The sequence below is a fragment of the Seriola lalandi genome, unplaced genomic scaffold (genome assembly GCF_002814215.2).
Source record: "Seriola lalandi dorsalis isolate HSWRI2012SDOR001 ecotype SW California unplaced genomic scaffold, Sedor1 jcf7180002054422, whole genome shotgun sequence".
In the NCBI taxonomy this organism is placed as follows: Eukaryota; Metazoa; Chordata; class Actinopteri; order Carangiformes; family Carangidae; genus Seriola; species Seriola lalandi.
The window spans coordinates 29,029-52,707 of NW_019524975.1; the positions used below are offsets into that span (position 1 = coordinate 29,029).

General features: G+C 42.0%; 2 protein-coding genes across 2 annotated transcripts in view; both read right to left on the reverse strand.

The window, feature by feature from the left end:
• Positions 1-1,543: 1,543 nt before the first annotated feature.
• On the reverse strand, positions 1,544-14,001 carry LOC111657976 (WD repeat-containing protein 20). The gene is made up of 4 exons (XM_023410338.2): positions 13,150-14,001; positions 10,113-10,295; positions 7,913-9,322; positions 1,544-7,066 (listed from the first exon to the last, which is right to left on the reverse strand). The coding sequence occupies exons 1-4, from the start codon at positions 13,558-13,560 to the stop codon at positions 7,019-7,021; spliced, it is 2,052 nt and encodes a 683-aa protein (XP_023266106.1). The 5' UTR covers positions 13,561-14,001; the 3' UTR covers positions 1,544-7,018.
• Positions 14,002-14,588: 587 nt separating this feature from the next.
• The window catches only part of map4k1 (mitogen-activated protein kinase kinase kinase kinase 1), a 34,028-nt gene continuing 24,937 nt past the window's right edge, over positions 14,589-23,679 (reverse strand). Inside the window, exons 15-32 of the mRNA XM_023410309.2 lie at positions 22,996-23,042; positions 22,867-22,911; positions 22,316-22,333; positions 22,187-22,226; positions 21,297-21,447; positions 20,628-20,728; positions 20,294-20,335; positions 19,725-19,803; positions 19,536-19,612; positions 19,192-19,252; positions 18,615-18,717; positions 18,424-18,482; positions 18,075-18,178; positions 17,019-17,196; positions 16,781-16,849; positions 15,954-16,046; positions 15,745-15,871; positions 14,589-15,273 (exon numbers count right to left, since the gene is read on the reverse strand). Coding sequence (XP_023266077.1) covers positions 15,177-15,273; positions 15,745-15,871; positions 15,954-16,046; positions 16,781-16,849; positions 17,019-17,196; positions 18,075-18,178; positions 18,424-18,482; positions 18,615-18,717; positions 19,192-19,252; positions 19,536-19,612; positions 19,725-19,803; positions 20,294-20,335; positions 20,628-20,728; positions 21,297-21,447; positions 22,187-22,226; positions 22,316-22,333; positions 22,867-22,911; positions 22,996-23,042 — 1,491 coding nt within the window. The 3' untranslated portion in view covers positions 14,589-15,176. The remainder of the gene's footprint in view (positions 15,274-15,744; positions 15,872-15,953; positions 16,047-16,780; positions 16,850-17,018; positions 17,197-18,074; positions 18,179-18,423; positions 18,483-18,614; positions 18,718-19,191; positions 19,253-19,535; positions 19,613-19,724; positions 19,804-20,293; positions 20,336-20,627; positions 20,729-21,296; positions 21,448-22,186; positions 22,227-22,315; positions 22,334-22,866; positions 22,912-22,995; positions 23,043-23,679) is intronic.

Genomic DNA, 23,679 nt, shown 5'->3' on the forward strand with positions numbered 1-23,679 from the left:
TTTTCTGTTGAGTGTGCTTCTCATAGCCGACATGTGTCCATATCCATATCTATCAAAAACATAAGTTAAGTTTAGTGTGTCAATAACTGATTAATCTATTAACAGTAATTAATCAGTAGCCATTGTTAACTGATCAATTGTTGAAGTGATGTATCTGGGAACTTTACCAGTCCTTCTCAAATGTGAAGACCTGTTGATGCGTTTTACCTTTTTACAAGATCATAAATCAAAAACCTTTGAGGTTTGTGACAAGTGGCTGCCCTGCACTTAACAGGTAAGTTGAAGTTGTTTGACTCTTGATGATGACATTTATCATTATTTTTTGAAATTTCATGGAATAGATATTTGCATCATTAATTTAAAATGGAAGTATTAACTAGTTGTAGTCTTAATGACACTGGGTGAATCCCCGTGGTGAAATTAGGTCACCTGATCACAAAAATCCTTTTTTTCCCCTCCCTTGATAGAGCTTTTATTTTTTAGGTTCCGGTCAGACTGACTGTCTGATTTGACGCAGCCAATCCTCTAGTCGCGTACGAATCGACGCAGATGTTCAGACGCCACGCCCCGCGTCACGTCGCCCACCTTCGTGTTTTCTCGGCTGAAGGGTGATTTTCTTCCTCCGCCGGTGCAGAGAAGCAGTGAGAGTGCCTGTGTTTTTCTGCACCGCCCTCTATCGATGATCAGAGGGACATATTGTTTGTGATGAATCACTGTAAAAGCAGTAGCCTGTGCAAACATGACACGCTGCTGTAATGAAACACAAACTCTTCACAGCTAACGCAGTTTGTCACACGGTTTTCAGATGTAGGCTCTGCAGAATTTTTTATTTCAAGTATTCCATAGATCCATTGGTTTTACAGTCATGTCTGGAATAAATGGTTGAATGGTAACATAATTGTGACTGATGTAAACCTGATTCAACACGACTCAAGCAGTTTCATACTATGTGGAAATGAATGGAAACCAATGGGTCCCTGGGACAGTTGAAAACACGTTCTAGTCTCAGCAACGGTTTGCATAATGGTTAGCTCTAATGTAAAGTTTGTTTTTATAGGGCTAAATTCAAAAGCACAGATATGGCCCTTTGATATTCCTCTTTATATTCACTACAGATTCACTTGCTAAGTGGATAAAGTGGTTATATTTCATATTTTGTGAATTGAATTTGAAGCAGCTTTTTCCTGCAGAAGAATCTGAAACAGTATTTACACCAAAACTCTCCAATGAAATTGTTTTAACACAAACACGCACTGGTTTCTCTACACACATATTATAAAGCATAACTCATAACAATAATGAATAGTTTAAAAATAAGTAAAATGTGAAATAAACATTAACTTAAGCTTTTACATCTTATTTCTCTGTGGCTGTGGTTGTGGGGGAAGCTTCATCAAATTGACAGTATTAACAATATTCAACCAGTGTAATGTTATTATAATGATCAATAAGAACAATATGGACAATCTGGATCTATATCGGTCCAGCTGCAGCTCAGAGCTCAACCACACAGGACCCACACACAGAAAACCAGACGAGACTGTTTCAGCTTTAACATTTTAATAACAGATCTCCATATACAAACCAGATACAGTGACGTCATTCTGCCGTTATAACTTCCACCAGAACAGGCATGAAGTGTGTGAAAGCGTGTCTGATGCTGTGTGTGTGTGTCTATGTGTGTGTGTGTGTCGGTCCATGCATGTGGCAACTGTATGGTGATAATGGAGAATGCATATTTTACACATACACATTTTGCACACACACATACACACAGCGGGAAATAAGAAAAACAATGTAAAAATGACAGGCCTTTAAACAGCGTCTGTTTGTCTTCCTTCAGACTGAAATGTCAAATAAAAAAGTGAGCATGTTTGGAGGGATTCGCTTGGTTCTGAATGCTTGAGTTGCTTCTGTGCAGAAAAAGGCGTTAAGAGGAAAACACTGGCAGAGATTTTAGTTCATTGAACTGTTCTTTTTCAGCATTTCAGCATTGTGTTGGCCCAGGTTCTTGCCTCACTTGACGCGGCACTGGTTATTTTGGTACTTTCTGCTTGTCAACAGCCTGGACACAAGGATTTGTAGAGGTGAGAGGTGAATTATTGAATTTACTCAGGTTGCAGCTGTCAGCTGTGTGGAGCTACAGCTGTTCCTTTGATCAAAGCTTTTTTTCACTCACACTTCACCTCTCAGTTAGCTCTGGAAACCAGAAATATATCTGCTCCAGAATGAGGCTAAATGCTCAGAGTCCATCTGAAACATCCAAACATGTCTTTCTCAGGACTAAGTTCAAACTTATTGTGGTTAGAAATCACAGAAAGTCACTTAAATCATTGGATGACAAATTGCTAATACTCTTAACACAGTTTACAATAGTGAGTGTTTAAGTAATATTTGTTTTGTTTGTTTCTTTTGGAAATGGCGTGAAGGACAGCATTTAATGAAGCAGGATCCTCACTCATCTTTTTACAGCGGCTTTCACTGTAATCATCATCATCATCATCATCATCCTACCATCTACTGCAGCCTGTGTGTTTGTGTCATGTTCTCTGCATGATTAACCTACACTAACATTAGCTTAAAAACGTCATGGCTTCAAAATGTCAAATAGTGATGTTAGTGGAAGGTTTTTATGTGAGGTTGTACACAAAAAAACAAAAAACATATACTCTGTGGGAAAACTTTTCTTTTTCCTGAAAAGTTTGATTGATAATCTTTGAGTGCAACATACAAACATACAAGCAAAGGGTCAGTGATCAATGCCAAGCAATCTCTTCACATCTGCAGTCACTTCTATTTTAGCCCTTCAGTTCATCCTTCATACACCTCTTTTGTTTTTTTAGTGTCTTGGAAAATTTGTAGAGGCCTCACAAATTTAGCACGTAAATAAGAAATATTAAAAAACAATTAGAAATGAGTTTAGTTACTGTCTTCTCAGTCAGTTGTCTCTTGTATTTCACCCGGGTCTTCTCTTAAACTATGGAAGTTCACACACAAGTTTTACATCTCTCTGTCAGAAGACTAAAAAGTCACATTGAAGTTCCTTCAAACAGCTTGTGCAGCAGAAGCCAAGTGCTTTATGGCTGAAAAAGATTAAACTGAAACTCACAGACAATGCTCTACAGTGCTGTATACTGTGAGTTCCCTTATTCAAATACAATACATCCTGATTATGTCTTGCATACTTGCATTAAAATAGATGGTATAATAATAGTAAACATTAGACAGTGGACCAAAAAACGAGGCTATAAAATACTTGGATTAAGCTGCACAACCTGAAATTCAAACTTTTGCCCGCATGTACTTCAGTATTTCAGGAGAAGGTTGAAATGGATCATTTTCATCTTGTGGTGAACTGTTCCTTTAACATCTGAAGCATTCATTTAGCCTTACAGCCAAGACTGAACCCTAAAACCCATGAGGGCGTTCGAGATACACTCGGTAAGAAATGCTGTTGCTATGACAACAAAAGTGAGTATATGGGCTGCAACAATACCCTTGCACCGTTTCAAATACACCGCAAGGGAACTGGTGGTTTGTCTGTTGCTCCAAGGGCATAACCCTGGATCCTGCAGCCCTGGAAGTAGCTCTGCTATTTATAGGATGTATTGTCAGACAGGTAACTCTATAAATCACACACACACACACACACACACACACACACACACACACACACACACACACACACACACACACACACAGGAAAAGAAAAAAGACAAACGCTGATAAAAAAAATACTGCTTCAGTTGGCTTTGAGACATCACACATGTAAGACAGGAGTCAGTAGTTTGTTATGGCCCAAAATAAGAGGCATGCAAAAGGAAAAAAAACAAAACAAAGTAAAAACAAAAAACAATACAAAAGACATCGATCCTGTTCAGAAACACCTCAGCAGCCCTTTGTGTCTGGTTTAATGTTAAGAAGCGCACAGAATCAGTTTGGCATGCAGACGTGTTGACTATCAGCCGGGGCGAGTGGGGTACCGACTCTCACTGACTGTGAATTCAAACCTGCTCCAAATTTATAACAATTTAATAATAGTTTGTTATTAAACGTCCTTTTCCAATTCCTCATATCAAATCCTGAAAAACATTTGGGTCTAATAACATACAGTAAGTATCATGTTTACATCATGGTGGACAGGGGTGTGCACCTCAGGGCTGTGCACCATCTCACAGAGGATTAAGTCATTCATGGCATAGTTGTTCATTTTCAGTCTCAACCAAAGTGGTGAATTGCCCGACAAACGGACAGACAGGCGATGCCATCCCTTGCTGCTAGCATCAGTTATAACTCTTAAACTGGGACAGACATAAAAAACATTGACTGCTCCAAGCAGCTGCTACTGCAGCTTTTCTATTGACAGATACTGTATGTCAGTTAGAGCAAAAATAACAACCCCTCCCAAACGGAAATCAGGTGACATGAGCACAGTGTCAGACTGGATAATGATGTTTAAAGCAAAATGGATATTTAACCTGGTTATCATTAGAAGAGGTCCGTCTAATATGATACAGCATTATGTCTCCTGTCATATTTATAATGCGTCAAAATCAGCTCATCTTTGCACGTCCATCTCCAGTTAAACAAAGGTAAAACTGCAAACACTGAACTTGTGCACGCCAATATGAGAAGGTTTTCTTTTTTTTTTATTTGACCTTTTAACCAAAAATAATCACCAAATACCTTCTGGCAGGTTTATGGCAGACAGACCATATCTGGTCAAATGATGTGCCAGGAATCTGAACAAAGAGTTAATAAGCACCAGAGTTAGAATCAGTCTAAATGATACCCAACAAACGCAGAGGCAATTTCTGAATTCAAACAAATGTAACTGTAATCTTATCTGGACATAGCGCCGTTTCCTCTCAAGATGCACACCTATTAGATCCTCCGTATCCAGTAAATGGTGGGTTATGGGAGCTGTTTCTGCACAGAGATCAGATCAAACAAGACAATAACACCCTCTAATGTCAGCCATGGCAACTCAGGATGGACTGTGGATTTATTGTATGTGCAAATTCTTGCAAGAGGCAATTCAGGTGCAACAGGAATGGAGTCCAAGACACAGTATATATGATGCTACACCATAAGGGGATTGTGTGTGTGTGTGTGTATATGTATGTGTGTGTGTGTGTGTTACATTTGGAATGTGCAACGGTGTGTGTTTGTTCGTGAGCAGGTTATTTTTGTTGCTGTTTGTATTATTTGGACCTACTAACTCGGACAGGCAGCTGAAATGTACAGCCAGCAGCCCCTTTGAAGATTGCTCTCTGTGCTCGACTCGGGTTCGGTCTTTCTGAAAAGTCATACTGGACCCGAAATGCTTCCGCCTCCGCTGACGGATTAAACCCAGCTCACTTTCAGGGACAAACTGGAGAAACTCTATCACACGAAATAAAAACACATTGACATCTTCAAGTTCCCTAAAACAGCAGACATTCAATTTTTAACTGTGGTTGCTATGTACAATAGAAGGATCTTCATATATTAATATTCTTCATCTTTCCTGCTTTTTCTTCGCTTCCTTGCTGTCAAGTCATTATTTCCATACACGTTTGTCCTTTTTCTATTTATAGAGTATTTTCAGTATTTACAGTATAAATTACTACACAGTCTTGTGATAAAATAAATAACTTAAATACAATGGCCGTGGCTTTTGCAGTGTCTTTTACATGAAGGGGAAAGGGGAGGGTTTGGATGAAGGTGGGCTGAAGAACAAATGCAGACCGAGCCTGGCCTGCCGTTCGCTCCTCGTTGCCTCAGGGTAACACACAGAGAGGAAAACTGATTTGTTTGATGCAGTCTTTCTGCAGTGAAACATGGAGGGGTGAGGTGAAGGCAGACGGGCTGAAGCACTGGGAATAAAATTTATTAAATAAACTTTATTCCCATGGTGGCATGAGATGGGAAACTCTTCCTGAAGACCAAGTACAGTGTAGCTCTTACTTCCCACTGACAACCCATCAACATTTAGCTTTTCAAATTTCTTACCACAAATGTAAAGGAATAAATGCTGCCCTATAAATCTGAGGTTACAGCATGCTCAAAATATTTGTTTCCGGTTTTTGGGAGATGAAAACAACATTTTATAAATGGCAAGGTAGAGCTGCAGAAGGCTTTGAAAGACAGAAGAATCTGTGGATCTAAATTTTGTTATTAAGAGCGACTAAGTCATAACATTTGAATTTTGAACAAAGTACAAAAAAATATTATTACTGTTGTTGCTGTAGGACAGATAAGAATCACGGTTCAAGTTTTAAGTATATTATATGGCCAAAAGTATGTGGACAGGAGTGAGCAGGACATCACCCATATGTGATTGCTGAGCATCAACCACAGGCTTTAATCTGCTGCTGGAACAGCCTCCACTCTTCTGGAAAGGTTGGGACTTTGGCACCTGGCTGCAGGGATTTGCTCACATCCAAGAGCATTAGTGAGATCCAACACTGATGTTGGGTGATAACATCTGGTTCACAGTCTGCTCACTCCCAGGTTCATCTCAGAGGTGTTGGATGGGACAGTCAAGAGTTTACACACCAAACTGTGAAAAACAGCTCCAGACCAAAGAGGTGTCCACGTACTTTCGGCCATGTTGTATATATTGTCCACTGTTGGTAGCGACTAGAACCTTGTCTGAGCAAAACTAATGGCTTACTAGCTTATGCGCTAGCTAGCATCTTTGTTTTATTCAAGTATTTGTAATTGTTCTCGAATTGCCAGCTAACTTTTTAACTATTAAGTCTTAATTGAGAGCTTCAGAAATCTGTTGAAGTAATGTTAGTTTCAGAAGTGTTTCCCTGGAAACCTTGGCCGCCGTGAGAGTAAAATCAATGGGGAACAGGTTTTGGGTCAGAGCATGTATAGAGAGTTATAGTGAAGGTATAATACTGCAGTTGTAGGTTGGGTACGATGTGACATTTTTGAGAATCAATGGGGAGGATGACTGATAGAGAGAAGAGGATGAAGAACAGGGGAGTAGATGGAGGAAGGGATGAGTGCAAAGCTTCTCCTCCAGCTATACTACTGTGCCACTCGGAGAGTTCCCGTTCTGTGCTGTCAAGTTCTGAATGAGAGACACAAAGAAAAAACATAGTTAGAGTCCAGGGACAATCAGACTAAGAAAATCTATACTTCACTTTAAAGTGCAGGAAGATAAAAAGCCGTTGTTGCCGAGGAGAAGGAAGGTGAAATCCTCTCCAACTGTTGACTCATCTATTTAGCTTTTCAAGGAGGTGCAGTCTGAAAAATCTGCTCAAAACAAACTGATACTGAGTTGCAGGGAAATAAACTCGCAAGCAGAATTTTACTGAGCTTAGTTTTACTGACAAAGCAGTAATATTAAACTAACAACTAATAGTAAGGAGGCTAATTAACATTTCCTAATGAATGTCCTGAAATAAGTAAAACCACATTAGAGAAAAGCAGAATGACCCAATTCCATGGGTGAAATCCTCCACTTATTATGAGTAACTAAATATGAGACTGAAAAGGAGCATTCAGAAATGTAAAAATCGTTGTAGGAAACTGGACATGAAGCAGGTTCAGTTCTCCTCATCTGGTCTCAGTTTGCATTGTCTTCATCATTGTGTTTTAACTTAATTGGCTAAAATGTATTCAACAATTTTGATAGTTAATTGCATGTAGGGGGGCAAAGCCCTTTATGGTTCCAGCTTCTAGAATGTGAGAATTTTCTTTGTATATTTAAATATCTTTAAACAACAGAGTCGTCACTTTGGGCTCTGAGGACTTGTGATGGGCACTTTTGTCACAATTTACTGACATTTAATCAACTAAATTATAAATCAAAGAAAAATAATCAACATGATTCATCTTTAATAATGAAAATAATTGTATCGATGTCTTTGATGATCCGGTGATTTTCTAATGACAGAGTTGACTGAAGACGTACCGCCTTCCCCGGCCGTGCCCAGGTGCAGATGAGACCCTCTTGGCAGGCCGTGATGATGCAGTCGTCCATGAACACCAGGACGGTCAGCCTCTCGTGTGCAATCTTCTTGCACACCAGCGGCTCCAGCAGCGGCACCTCGTGCATGCGTGGGCACAGAGTGGTGCCCAGGACCTTAGCAGCGTCCAGCCGGTTGCTCCTCGGCGCCACGTTGATCTTGTCGTTGCTTTTGCTGATGTTGCCCAGGCTGTGGTACCGCTTGTGCTCCTTCTCCACCCCACCACTGCCTCCGGACTTGTCCGACTTGCGCTCCTGGAGCGACAGCGTGGCAAAGCGGCCGATGCTGAATGGGGTGCTGTTTCCTCCGCCGGTGCTCCCTCCGCCTCCTCCACCTCCCCCACCGCCCTCTGAGGCACCCTGGCTCTTGGAGGTGTTTGCCACGGCAGGGTGGGGCAGAGAGTTGGAGCGTGAGAGGGAGCGAGGGAGCGGTAAGGGGAGTGTTGGTGGGTTGGAGGTGCCAGTGTTGGTGTTGGGTGGGTGATGGTGCCCTTCAACCCCTCCACTTCCTCCCACTCCTGAGGTGCTGTTGACCCCCCCGCTGCCAGAGTTGGCTAGTGAGGGACCAAAAGTGTTAGTAAAGGCGCGGGACAGCGGCAGGCGTGGGTACAACACGTCATCCGTCAGGTCCCACAGACAGAACTGAGTGTCCTGCCCCACCGAGCCAAACCGGTACGTGACCGATGCCGAACCGCCGCCTTTAGAGCTGTGTCGAGAAAGACGCGACAAAGTGCTGCTTGTTCGAACCCGGCCGAAGTGCATGGAGTTGTTTTGCGCCCCCTGGTGGAGGTCCTCCTCGCTGCCGCTAAGCTCCATAGGCTCATCATCTTCCAGGGAGGTTGTGAACGGGTCAAATGCCACCACATTGACCCAGGACTTGTGGCCGTGCCCCCTCGCCACCACTCTGCTTTCTGCAAATGACCAGACAGTAACCAGGTCATCCTCTCCGCCTGTGGCGAGGTATTTCCCATCAGGGCTCCACGATACGCACAGCAGTCCGCCAAAGTAGCTCTTCATCACCCCCTGCAGCTCCATCGAGTCAAAGTGGAAGACGCGCAGGCAGCCGTCCTGCCCCACACACGCCACATGCACGCCATCCGGGGAGAAAGCAAACTCGTTGAGTCCTCCCTCACCCACGGCCCATCTGAGCAGCGGGTTGCGAGGCGTCTTGGTTTTGCAGGCGTAGACAGCAAAGCCTTCACCCTGCCGCAGCAGAGAGTACTGTGGGGCCGTGGTGCCACAGGGGTGGTCCACGTTGTAGAGGTAGAGGTGGCCACTGGCATGGGAGGCCAGGAACAGGTTCTCCGACTTGGGAAGCCATTTTAGACACGTCACCTTGGATTTGTCTATCAACCTCTGGAAAACAGGAAAGGGGAGGGGAAGTGGAGGGAAGGAGAGGAAGACAGAAAGATAAGGGAACAGATTTGGGTGAAAATGGGAAAGAGGGAACAGGAAGTAGAGTAGACTCAGGGGAATTGGTGACACAAGAATAACAGAGGTGAAATAAAGATATAAGTAATACCTTGATTTTTCGGGGGGTTATGTGGATAGATAGATAGATAAAATCACGTCATTGCTAGCAAAACGCATGATCTGAAAAAACTAAATGTGAACTACTGAGAGAAACACACGCAGAAGGGAAGCATGGGAAGTGAGAGAGTCTATAGGGGTCAAGAAACAAGCATGAACTGGAAGCGGAGACAGACTGAAACCAACAGAGAGAGAAAACCAGGGGAGTGGAAGATGAAGAAAGAAAAGATTTAGAGAAGCAAATCCCAGGGAGGTGAAGAGATTCAGCAGACACGCCAACACAACGTCTGCATGCGGTAGTGCACACTTACACCCCCATTCTCCTAAATTTAATTGGGAATCCCATTAAAGAAAATCCCATTAAACAGAAAGAGCCAGTTCAGAAGACGCAGAAAAAGTGTGAAAATGGCAAAGCGTGTTAGAGGGACAAACACAGAAGACAGAGTCTGAAATTCTAGGCTACATCACAGCAGGGCATAAAAATTGATACAGAGGATGACAAATTACTTCTGTGATTTTATAGCGGGCTCTAATTGCAGTAACACAAGGAGCTGCAACACTGGCCATAACACAGAGGAAGCTAAAATATGCAGACATATGCAGACAAGTACAATACCTCCTCATTGAAGAGTTTACTGGTTTCCTTCTTGATGGGGTCGAGATACTGGACTTGTCCAGCTGAGAAACCCACGATGAGAGCTACACTCTCTGCCGTGGCAGAGTACTGGTTGAAGTCGTGACACGTTGGCTGAGTCCCCTTGTAGATTCTCTTGTCTATTGGCTTACTGAGGTCTACAGCCTGCAGACAGACAAAGTGGAAAAAGAAAACCATGATGTACAAGCAAGACATCAGCCAAGTAGAGCGAAGCACCACAAACTGAGTTTCAGGCACGTTCAGATCTGGCGTTATTTATCCCGGGGGATTCATCTGAAAGCAAGGAGCTACACTAAAACAAATGATCATCACTCATGGACGACAAAATGTTACACTGAGATATTTTCACAGCAGCTACAACAGAGTTTAATAGAAAAACATCTTTCATCTAACCAAGAGATCAGCAGTAAACGTCAGATTTTAGTGTCAGAATGAAAGTGTCTGTCAAAAGCTACTTTGTGCTCAGACATTCAACAATCACACAGGGAGAACTCCATACAGGAGTCATCCAGACGCTGATGTTATTGGTCTGCCCACCAACAGTACACTGGAAGGTCACATCTGATCTCTGAGGGTTTGCTGGAGTCATTGTGGATTACACTGTAGCTAGTCCTTATTGTCAAGACTTAAACATACATGGTTTCACCACAAACCACGACACTAACTAACTTAACACAAAGGGAAAGAACGTACTCATCATCATTTAGACTTAAAGGATAAAGACAGGCTGCCTTGGTGAAGCGAAACAGCTGAAGCTGAAGACCTGCTTCATACTGGAACACAGTCACTGAAATGCTGCTGTACGCAATGTAGACGTCTTAAAAAAAACATTTTCAACCAAATTCAGCCAAAAAAAGACAGCAGTGGGTGTCTGTGATGTGCAAATCAATAAAAACATTCTGGCTGGGAAATGTAGGCAAAGCAGGAACACCCAAATAATAACTTACAACACTTCATCATAAAATAACACATTATGCACAACACTATTATTAGAGACTATTAGATATTTGGACTGCACCAAACCATAATTTTCATTACTGATTAATCTACTCTACTAATCTTGATGAATCAATTAATAGTTGGTCAGAAAACAGCGGAAATTGCCTGTTACCATTTCCCAGAGCCAACGGGTGACATCTTCAAATGTCTCATTTAATCTGACCAAAAGTCCATACCCCTGATATACTCAGTTTACTGTCATATGTGACAAAGAAATAGATTACGTCATCACACTGGACAAGATGAACCTGAAACTGTGAAGCATTTTTGCTTAAAAATGACTGAAGAACCGATTCATTTTCTGATGATAAATTAATGAATTCATCGAGTAATTGTTTGACCTCTATTAGACAGGCAACAAATTGGTATTGGCACCAATAATTACCTTATGAAGCAGTTTTGGTATATGACTTCATGACAGGTATTAGATCAGTACTTGCTATCGGCAGACACACTGAGTTCAGGTATCAGAGTCGGTATCGGGAAAGGAAAACTTATATTGGCATCCCTATTTTTTCTATATTAATGTAATTTCACCTACAAATACACTGATAAATCATTCACTCTTCAGCAGGGAAGACTGAGTTCACACTCCTCTTGAGGTTCCCTTACATAAGGAAGGTTAGGGATCCCTGAATTTTGAGGATGTGGGGTGTAATTTACTGCACGTCATGCTGCCTGAATGCACATCCTGACTAAATGCTGAATGTACAGTATATTGATTGTGATATGTATCTTAACTGTCAGTTGCATATGAATATGTTTGCATGTGATTTCCTGCAGAAACCATGTGAGCCTGAATACTGCATCAGTCATTTAGCCATCTACACACAGCTGCATAAGTAATATGACAAAAAGTCCTGTCAAATTAACTGCAGTAGTGGTACTTGCAGAGTAATTTTATTATGACCCAGAGAAGAGAAAATGATGAATTTGAAGGTGTGACTGATGGTGTGCAGTGAAACAGAGGCCATGACATTTTAAAATGTGCTCAGTTAAAACATTTTCCTTCATTGATCCGTGTCACGTTAGAGGAGGAGAAGCTTTTTACATTTGTCCTCCAGTTCCTCCTAAATGGGTTATTAGCATTCCTCTTAAAGAAGCAGGTAGTACAGCTAGCTGCAAGCAGTTTCAGATCTCTACAAAAATCCTTGGATTTCTTGAATGTTAGCGATGCTGAAAACATGCTCTGTAAAGAGAAACTGGGGGACAAATACTGACACTACTGCTTCCATCATGTCAGGTGTCTAGTCAAGAAAAACAGCTGGCTCAAAATGTCATGTCTGTCATATATGAGCAGTAATTTTGTTAACTCATTAGATTAAAAGCATTGGCAATAAAAGTCTTACATCATTTCTACACTGAATTCTGACTTTTAATGATAATACATCATTTATTCCATAAAGGGACAGGGAGACAGTAAAGTCTATGATGCAGTGAGTGATATACATGGTTTTCAGTATTAAAATAAACTGCAAACCATCTGCTGGTGACTAATTCACCTTGCAATACCCCCTTCAATATGAGTAGTTACAGCTGCTCCAAACATGATTTGAGGACTAGCAGCAGAGATTCTTAATAGTACTGAGTGCTGCAGAGAGAATAAACAGCCTTTAGTTCACATGGTTTCAGATGAAAATGCAGTGAAGGGAGTGTTGTGCTGTCAGAGCCTTTCAGGCTGCTTCCTGCTCGTGTAGTAACACAGTTGCCCTCCTGTAGCGTCCACAGACACAGTGCATCCGTCTGGATGATGCACCATTCACTGTCTACTCAGCCAAATTATCCGCCTCTCCATTTTGCATTGCATAACAAATAGAAATGATATATGTGCATGTTCGCCAGCTCTGTCCAGCACCAGCAGCCAAAGAGGCTCGGTTTAAAAAGATGACGAAATACGAGCTAACAGCATCAAATTAGCAGTGCAGGCTAGCACGCTAGGCTAAGCCTGACCAACCAATCTGTCATTCTGGCCAAGAGAGGAGGGGAAGAACAGACTCACCTTCTTGATGTTGGTGTATGTGTAAAAATACAGCTCCCTGCCAATGTTGAAGCACACCCGCTCTGACTCCTCGCCCGGGTCTTCGGGCTGCAGCTTGACCATAGAGACCCGGACCGGCGGGAGAAAGCCCGCCGGAGAGGAGTTGGCTGCGGCATTCGAAGAAGAGGAGGCGGCGGCGGCGGCAGCAGCTGCGGCGGCAGCCCCGGGCCCCTGCAGCAGCCCGACCCCTCCGCCGGGTATCGGACCGGGTCCAGGCCCGGGGCCCAGCGTGGCTCCGGCGGACGGACCCCGCGGCAGCCCGCCCCGCTGCTGCGAGTCCGAGAGGGTGAGCAGCTTGTAGAAACCCTCTCTGGTCCGGAACTGGGATTTAATCTCATTGATATCCTTCAGAGCGCCGCCATCTCCGGCCATTTTTAGTACAAACAAGCCGCACAGGAAACTGAGATTTTGACCTGGAAATAATAACGGTGCAATAAAAAAAGTACTAGAATAGAAATGGGAGATGAGGCGAGGGCGAGCAGCAGCAGCCGAGCTCAGCTAGGCCGACCAGCACACCCGGTTTGCTCCAGTGCATTTTACACCAGCACCGGCGACCATACCGCTGCTACCTGGTAAATAAACCCAGAGAGAAAGCCCTTCTGAGCCGGCGTAAGCATCATCCTCCACCGGTCTCTGCCTCTGCTCATCCAGTGTGCGTAAAGTACGTGTGATGATGCGTCGACTGCTGCTGCCGCTGCTGCTGCTGTTGCTGCTGCTGGCCCGGCTAGGCACTGCGCACTCCCGCAAATGTGTCGGGGGTAAAGAGAGGGCATCCGGCCCTGGACAGCTTGTGTGATTTACCCCTAATTTAACCTCCCAGTGACACCCAACAGGACCACCGTAAAGACATGGTATAGAATCATGTGTGCTCCTTCAAAGCCCCGCCCTCATGATACAACTCTGTTGCTCTCGGGGCGTAAAGTTTTGCTGGTGCCTCTTTAAAACGCAATATGTAATTACTCGGCGTCTTTTTATGGAAAGAGATCAGCGCCACCAGAGATGGCTTCATTTGAATTGCAGAAATCTGACAGTGTCATGCTCGCACTGAGCTGTTTAATATTAAAAAGAAAATTGCTTTCTCGAATAAATGAATTAAAATTAAGGACGTGTAATGCGCACTCTAAAACGGAATGCAGTGGCTTGCAATTATATGCAAATATTATTTACTATATTTAAATTCAAATTTGTCGTTTGCCCAACACCCTTATGCCCCTACATTTGTCTTCAGACGGCTGTTTTACATTCAGCAGCTCAACATGAGGATGACAGATTTCTGTAGCTCAAGTACAACCTGTGCCCGCTAATCTCCTTCTGTGCTTTTCCATAAAGCAGTGAAGAAAGGATTCACTGCTGTTGGGATTTGAGTAAGATGATCCAAGGTCAATACAGTTCACCTCATCTTGTGTTAATTAACTTTATTACAGTGTAAGGGCAGTAAGAAGTGTGTATCTTTGATCCAACACTGACATAAGAAAAACAAGCAACAGCAATGCTGCTCTGCTCCAGTCCTATATTCTTGTATATGGTATCATGAAAAGCCATATATTTCAGCTGCTTCTGTGATCAACAATACTGTGGCAGGAGAAAGTAGACACTTTTGTTTTAGAGGATAACCTCCCTTCATTCTCAGCTGTCTAGATTCTAGAGATTGTTCTGCATCTCACAAATCAAGTAGAAATGAGCATAAATAAGAGCACACTCCCCCCAGATTGAGGGATAAAGGCTACAACACATCAATCATCTCAGGCCAGTATGAATCTGCAACATCCTGCCATTACATCCTCCTGACATTCATCTCCCATTAGAAAATAAAACACTGTAGCAGTGACGCATCCATGCCCATCAAAGTTAATGGTGACAGATGATGATAAACAAATGTCGCTGCCCAATTGTCCAATTGTCCAATGCTGCAAATCCTGGGTTGAGGCATTCATATGGAAGTGGAGTTGGGACTTTCCCATGATGCCCTATGCCAGCAGGAAGGAGAGTCAGGGCAGCATGACGTAATTCTCAGCAATTTCCAGGACGTACAAGTTGGACAGGCCTGACTGGTCCTCAGTCTGATGTGTCTCCAAAATGACCATCCTGCAGTGAGAAGGTCACAGATTGTCAAGCACAAATATCTGGAATTGAAAACCTGCTTACACGCCAAGAAAATCTTAATGGTAGTAAACATTGGATGCACCATAACAATGCTAATCTGATGTAAGTTATGAATGGCTAGGGGTCTCATTCATTTTTCTGCCCATGGTAATAACTGTGGTGAGTCTCTGACTTATCCTGCAGCACCATCATCAGCTCAAAATGCTTGTCTGTTGGATACTTCGGTTTAAGTGCAGTGTGGTGGGGTGGGGGTGGGGGTTCTCTGCTGTGTACAGAGTGATGTGTTTTGAATTTCCCAATTGTTTGTAATAAACAGAAGCTGAGCTGAACTTATTAGTTGGCAGCAGCAACAAAAGCCACCGTGTCTGAACAGACAAAGAAAACAGCACCACCTGCAGCAATATAAGCCCCCAGACATTTAACACCACAGCAATGAGTGAAGACAGTCTGTACCTGTCTGACTGCACCAATCTGTAGATCTTCCTGTGGTCAGTGGTTTCCTCCAGCACCTCAGTGAAACTCTGCCCTCTCCTCTGCCAGCCGTGACGCCACACTGCCAACAGCGTGTCCTCAAAATACACTGGACAGACAGACAGAGTCAGTGCTAAGATGTAATCATCTACAAAATGAACCATCAATGGGTTGTGACTGAATCTTCTCACCTATAGACTCAACATCATGAGAGAAGGTGGTCTCATATGTCACGGGCCTGTTGCTCTTCAGCTCCCCCTTCAGATCAACTATATGTACTGACTCTGTGGAGGAGAGACTTAGTGTTGGATTATCAGCAGCTGAGCTGGGCAGAGCTGAAAGTCTCTGTACACACCGTGGATAAACCAACACCTGAACTTCACAACTTCACAATCTCTGAATACACTTCGTTTCTCATCCAGATCACATGACTGTGGCTGGATCCATACTTGCACAGCCTTTATCTGAACTCTTGTAGTCTTAAAGATGTAGTTTTAACATCAGAACCCCAGGGGCTCTTCCTGTTGAAGAAAAACTGCCTTTTCTTCTGGTTACGTAATTGTCCATATTAAAACGTAAACATGTTTAAGAATAAACACCAATCGCATAATTTCTTTTGGTATTTCCCATTATGTAGATTGATGATTGATGACAAAAAATTCAACCTAGTAATACCATAATATACAGAGTTTCATAATACTGCGATATACTGTGCCATAACAGGGTGAGTGTTATCTCCAGTATGTTGGGAGTGGACACATTTATATGAACAAACCTGTACAATCTAATGCAACTTCACACATTATTCGTGTAGCAAAGGGTCTTTCTGTGAAGCTGATAATGTTCGGTGTGAACTCAGCTCTGTGGCATTTTTGAGGCCGTACTTGATTTATTGCACTGGGCGATAATGTAGAGATATTTGTGTTGTTATGTGTATCTCTGTATAATGTATGGAAAGTATTCTGTATTGTCAGTCAAATATTGATGAGACGTATTAAAAGAAACTTGCATTACTTACTTTCTAAGAGGACGAGCAGTGAGCTGCTGTCCAACTGGTTTACTTGCACAACGTCTGGACAAGGTTTCTCTGCAAGAAAACACACACACACAAACACAGACACCACAACAACATCATCAGCAACAACAAAAACAATGGTGTGACATGTAAAATGCAGAAGACTGGCTGGGAATTCAGATCATGATGTTGCATTTGTAGCCCCTTGAGTTTTACATATAATAACGCAGTACCAACTTACCCAGGCCAATGCTGGTGAACCAGGACGTGTTGGAGTTGAGGTTCATGTATTCTACACTGACTGGCAGACTGGGGCTGGACCCCCGAGACACACCGATACACACCAGCGGGTACTCTTGCTGGGGCGCCACAACCATCTCAAACACCCGCAGAGGGTTGGGCAGGGGGAAGTCAAAATGCTGCATGCATGAAAGAGGAAAGGTGTAAGTGAAGTAATGTCCTTTAAATTGTCTTCGGGTAATTAGCTGTGGTTTTTCATCTCAAGAGGGCAGCGAACACGGCAGTGAGTTTGTTCAAGGACACTTAAACCTGCAACATTTCAGCCGCAGCATGGCGTGTAACTGAGGACATCAGTGAGTCTATTCCCAAAACCATTACCACTTTATGGTCAAAGGGCTAAAGCTAACTCATAAATTTAATGGTGACAATAAAATACTTTATTTCGCTGGCAGCAGTCATGTTATTAGCTGCTGTCAGTGTTCACAGTCCAATAAAAATGGTAAAAACTACTGTAAAAGACAGAGAAGTAACAAAGAGGAGCCCATGGCATCACACCATACATCATCTCAATTCGCACATAATTTTTGTTGCGTTTTCACAGTCTACATCCTATTTATCATCCATGGGTCTTCCTGCATCACAGTATGTAATTCCTCTGCTCTTTTTACTCAGTCTTTTAATATATAAAACCTTCAAGACAAAAAAAACCATTGTGAACTTTACAGGAGGAGAAAGGCTGGTAATTATACATGAAAATGCATTTTTATAGAACACAGACCATGAGACCATGCTTTTTACATTTCATGGACCGTTAGAAGAAGCTTAATGTTGTGTTACTTCTGCAATGTTCTGCCACATTAACACTGATGTCAAATAAAATCTCAGAAACCTCTGGGTTGGAAAATCTCTCTTTTTTTTTAGACTCTACAGGGGAACTCTGACAGCCACACTTCCTTACTGACATGTTTACACCTATTAACCTAAATAAACTGGTTCACTTTTTATTTCCTGAGGACTAAAACATTAGAGTAGAGAATGCTTTTTTTTATACTCATACCTTAATGAGCATGAACTTGTGCATGGGCTCGTACCACTGCAGCAGCACCACACTGGACTCCAGAGCACAGCACAGGAACACACAGCCTCTCTGCATGCTACCTGCTACATGAGACGAGACAGGATACACGTTTTAGTTGGTCATCTCTCTGAATTGTACGGGAATCTGCAGGAATCTCTTTCTACTGTACTTTAAATTCACAAACTAGTGTGCAGGTAATTTTGCTTCACCACACCAACTATCTAAACTATATCTGGACACACACTCAGACACTATTTCACTACTTGCAGGAAATTGATGTGTAAATTTAATATGTCTTTTTTTGCTATAATGCAGTATTTGGTCTCACCAACTGAGCAGGTCTTGCAGCCTTTTGTATCAGGTATTTTACACGTCACTGCATATTTCCTGAAGATAAAATAGATAAATCAGTTTTTGATTGGCATGAACAGATGTTGGTAAGTTTTTTGAGACAAACTTTTCAAATCAAACAGGGGAGGGAGAGAGACACAAAATGAAATGCAGCGAGTCCAGTGTTACCTAGGTAACAGTCTGTGAGTCGGCAAGGCAACCATCCTCTGGTCTTTCCGAGCCTGTTCATACAACTCCTTCAGCGAATGGGAGTGAAGCTGCAGCGATTTACCTGTCAACACAGAATCAGACGCAGTTTGAAAGTTTGTCTTCTTTGCTTCTCCCTGTTGATTCTCAGAGAGCTGCAGCTTTCACAGGGTGAACACACACAAACACTCACGCTCCGAACTACGGCTCCAAACCACCTGACTTAGTATTTAATCCATGTAAATGTGCAGAAAACATGCAAGCATGATGAGCACTGAATGGCTCTGTTTTAGCAGGATTAATGTGTAGAGTTGGTCTCTTGCCTACTGACATCTTAATGTGGTTTATAAAGCTGGCTACTGTTGCTAAGCCAGTTGGTTAATACATTAAGGGTCACAGCAGACAGCCAGAAATCCTTTGACCTGTTAATTAAAACATGTCCTCTGCTTTCGTAGCAGCTCCTCAATATGTTCTTTAAATTCCAGCGAGATGTTTTTCAGGAAGCCCCCATGGAATAGAGACAAACGGCTAATTCTTAATGAACAGTTTGTTCATTTACCTGATACAGACATGAGAACGTTATTAATGGTGTAGACCCATGTACACTTCCCGGGATACAACTGAAAGAGAAAGAGAAGACATCCATTCATTCTTTGCTTCCTTACAGCTGCAGTGTCTCTTTCAAAAACACATTAATGGATTTTCAAGTGTTTTTTGCCTTTTGTGAGAAATTTTCTAATCAACTGTCACAACAACCAAAGGGGTGAGAAATTGGCCACAATGACATTACCAACTAAATCAGACCCAGAGTTTTGCCAGAATAATTTTGGGGCTCACTTCAATCTCCTCTCTCTCCTTTTTTACAACCCACAGATTGATCTGTAGTAAAGATAAAGATCCTACCAGCTCCATTGTGGCTTCTGAGCTGTTGAGGTTAAGAGTATAGATCCCTTCCTCTGCCCCCAGGATCAGATGCTGGTCTGAGGAGGAGAAGAGAAGAGACGCAGGCTGGTCAGACAGATGAAACAGACGTTTGTTAAGAAGAGAAAGCAGAGCAGAGAATTAACTGTGTGCTTTCTTCAATGATACAACCTTTGTTAGTTGGGTTTTCCCAGGTGGTGGAACAGTTTATTTTAAGAGGGCAGCCATGGAAGATCTTTTTAAAGTAGACCTGGAAAGACAGGGGAAGACGTTCAATTATTCACTTTGGCCTCTCTGCAGTCGTTTGTATCAGTGATACAACTTCAAACCACTACATGAACTCTTATACCAGATTAAATGTATTTATCTGATTTATCTGCAGATAAACACAGGCAGTACTCCTAGAAAACGATTGCTGTTTTAATGGTAAAGGTCAATGAGGTGAGATCATTATCAGTTTTAAGACAACAGGCTTACCAAGGAGTTAAATTATAGAAAAAAACCTGTTGATTAATATTTATAAATACTTCAAGATCCAACCTCATAATCTTAAACTCAACATATAATAATAAATATGGAGCCTGCTGAATTTAAATAGCTGTTTCCCTTGGGTACGATGCTGTACACAAGTGTGTGACAGTCTGAAAACATCAAACATCACCCCACATCTCACTCAGACACCCAGCGGTGGAGTTTGATATGAAGGGAGGAGAACTTGTGGCAAAGCAACAGAAACTCACAGGAGGTTTCTTCATGACAGGACTGACGCACTCAGCGGGGTCCTGAGAACAAAAAGAAAAAGTCAATGATGAGCGTGTCAGGACACATCGAGACGGAGGAGAGAAGTAAATCTCAACCATCAACTAAACATTTTGTTTCGGTTACACCGGCGCTGATCCCTGAATTTCACCTCTACTCTCTCAAAGAAGGTCATGTGTCTTGTGGGAATATTTCTACCACACAACACTTACAATAGTAGACTGTGAACAGATGATCTCAGACATAGTAGTGCTAAGTACAAAAAAAAAAGGAAAAATACAGTAAATCTCTTTTCAATTTTATCTGTTGTTCTACCTTTGATGGGGGTTGGCGTCTGCGTATGCCTTTAGGAGGAAGCTCTGGAGGAAGGAGGTCCAGTGGGTTGTCATTCAACTGGACGGGTAAGGACATAGGGTCTGAACCACACACACACAAACATACAATAAGAAAAGTAATTCAAATGAAAAAGTTGTTCTGTAGTTGAACTTTCTGGACTGATTATTAGTCATTTTTCTCCAAACAGTAGTTGTGTTTGTGAGGGTGATGGCTGAGGAGGAAACTGGACAAACTAACTCCTGCAATATTTCCTGTTTAATAAAGCACAATCTTGAATACTGGTTTGAATACCCTGCAGTGCTGTCCTGATCGGACCTTTGGATCAATTAGTCAGTCCAGTACATTAAAGTTATCTGAAGAATATAGAATGTATCATATAACATACAACTTTTGCTTTAAATCATCAGGATATAATATGGTGTTTGAACAATATTAAAGCATCATGTTTATACTGACTCAATGCTGGGGAGCTTATTTTCTGTTGGTTGAGAATCAAGCTTGTTGTTTTTGCTGTTATTGTGCAAACATTGCAAATATTGCAAAGGAAAAAAAAAACATATTCAAGTTGACTTCTATATTGTGTATATGGGCCATTCATTCCTTCAGTACTGTGCCTCTTCGGTACAGTATAAAGGTGAGGCAGCTCACCTGAGTGTCTTGAGGATCGTGGTTGGGGCGTGGGTCGGACGTGCGTCCCACTGGAGGTCCTGAGAAGGGCGGTGGCGTACAGGGAGCATGGTTTCCTTGCCCGCTCATCTTCTCCCGCCATGCTTTCCTCTGAGCTGGTGCGTGCTTTAGGCTGCAAACACAGAAACATAAAACAATATTTTTTGTAAACCGACTGAATCTTGAATGTCTTTATATCTTAAATAATATAAACTGCCCAATGTTCTTATCCAAAACAATTACACATGGCACAGCGGGAAGAGGTTTGACATGCTCCAGGGTTCATTAGCTAACATGGAACCTGAATCTCTGAAGCCATTACACTGACTTCCTCTGCAGTTGTATATGTACAACCAATCAGTCATAAATGACTTCTTCTATCCTGATCTTGGACATTATTTTCATCATACACTGATAAAGTGTATAAACTATTAACTGAGTAATGTTTTCCAGTTAACACAATAAACTACTAATTAGTCAGATAACATACTAACTAATATTTAATACTAATATAATATAAATGCATATATATTGTCACTCATTCAGGAATGTGTTAATAAATGTAGCACAACCTCTGAAAAATTTATGAACATATGTGGAGAAAGGTACTTTTCATTCTGAAACCTGACATTCAATTCTCAGCCTTCGCATATCTATCTATCTATCTATCTATCTATCTATCTATCTATGTATCTATCTACCTACCTACCTACCTACCTACCTACAACTGTTATAACCAAAAATGACTTCATGATAATATGATAACGATGTAAATAGCATGCAGAAGCACTTTTAAGAAGGGGTTGTCTTAAAAGACATTGCTCTGTAATAAATACACAAATACATTTTTTCCCTGTCCACTCAGTAATCACCTTTGGAGGAAGTGGAGGCGGGGTTTCATCAGCTATGTCACTGTTGGCAGAGAGACAGTTGCTTCAGTGGTGCATAAATGATGCAAATACACATTAATACACATGTGAGTTTGTGTTTATTCATCTTACCTAGTGGCTATCGTAGGGCTGAGGTGGACAAAAGACAAAGAGACGGTGTCAGTGCAGTCTATTGAAATAATTGCATAGGCTTGATTGTATATAAAGAGAAAAACACGAGGAAACTAGAAGGCCATCAGACAGCGCAGACCTCCACCAAGGCCAATGTCAAAAAACATACACCACACTTCAGAGGAAAAAATTCAAATTCATAGTAAATGATCTGGATCTTCTCTGGCCCACGCCCCCGCCTCTCCACCAAGTTTGGTGTAAAACAGATCAGCAGTTTTTGCGTAATGAGGCTGACAAATGGGTGAATACATAACCTCCTTGGTGCAGGTAATGACTGCTGGCAAAAGTCAAACGCACTCTCAAATATCTATGAGGGGCTCAGGTCCTAAGCTTCAGCAAATGAGCAAATAAGAACATTTGACATTCAATCAGCTGTGATCATTACATAACAGTTTAAATTCAGGCTACCGTGGTGTTTTGGAATGAGTCATTCGTAAGCTGTGGTGTTTTGTTAAATGTGGATTTGGTAACATTGTGTGAGGTTTTCTTACATATCCACATCATCATAGTCATCATCTGATTCTGTGTCCTCATCCCTGAGAGAGAAAGAGAACAAAGAGGTTCAATATTTTACGGTTTAATGTGACTCCATGTCTCTGACTGATCTGTCATCCAGTTACCTCACTGGACTCTTGCTACTGCCAGCTGATCCTAGTGAAGGTCTTAACTGTAAAGAAAACACATGACATTACCAATATGTTAAAAGAGGTTAACAGTTTAGAGATGTATAAAACAAGAACTCCACAGTCACAAAGATCACAAAAAATCACAATGTGCTTTACATCATAAAAAGTACAAAGGTTAAAGACAAAGAAATAGGACCATAAAAAGCAACACAATGAATAAAAAGCAACAAAATAAAATGGAGGAGGTATTCAGACAGACTAACCAAAAGCCTGTGTGAATAAAATGTTTTTCAGCTGCTTCAAGGTGTCGCAGGTGTCTATGGATCGCAAGGATAGGGGCAGAGCAGTCTCTGAAAAGCACGGTCACCTCGTGTTGTGTTAAGTGAATTGTTTTGTTTGGCTTATGATAAATATAATGATAAATTTGAGATCCCAATGGAGAAAACGAATGGGGATTCCTGCACACAAAGTTCACCTCTGATGAGTCCTGCACTTCTTCTTGACATTTACGGGACATAACACAAGAGTGAATCACTGTTAATTATGGTCTGCCTTTCCCAGTATCAGCAATGTTGACTTTTTACAAACTGTGATACCACCAATGTGAAAAGAGGAAATATTTATTTTGAAATACTAACAGAGATAAAGACAGACTGGACACATCACTATCTGTGCCCT

Excerpts from the sequence above, each read along its gene's own strand:
- LOC111657976 (XM_023410338.2), bottom strand. The coding sequence starts at position 13,560 with ATGGCCGGAGATGGCGGCGCTCTGAAGGATATCAATGAGATTAAATCC. Across the intron at positions 10,296-13,149 it reads CATACACCAACATCAAGAAG|GCTGTAGACCTCAGTAAGCC; the intron begins GTGAGTCTGTTC and ends GTCTGTCTGCAG. Across the intron at positions 7,067-7,912 it reads GGGCACGGCCGGGGAAGGCG|AACTTGACAGCACAGAACGG; the intron begins GTACGTCTTCAG and ends TCTCTCATTCAG.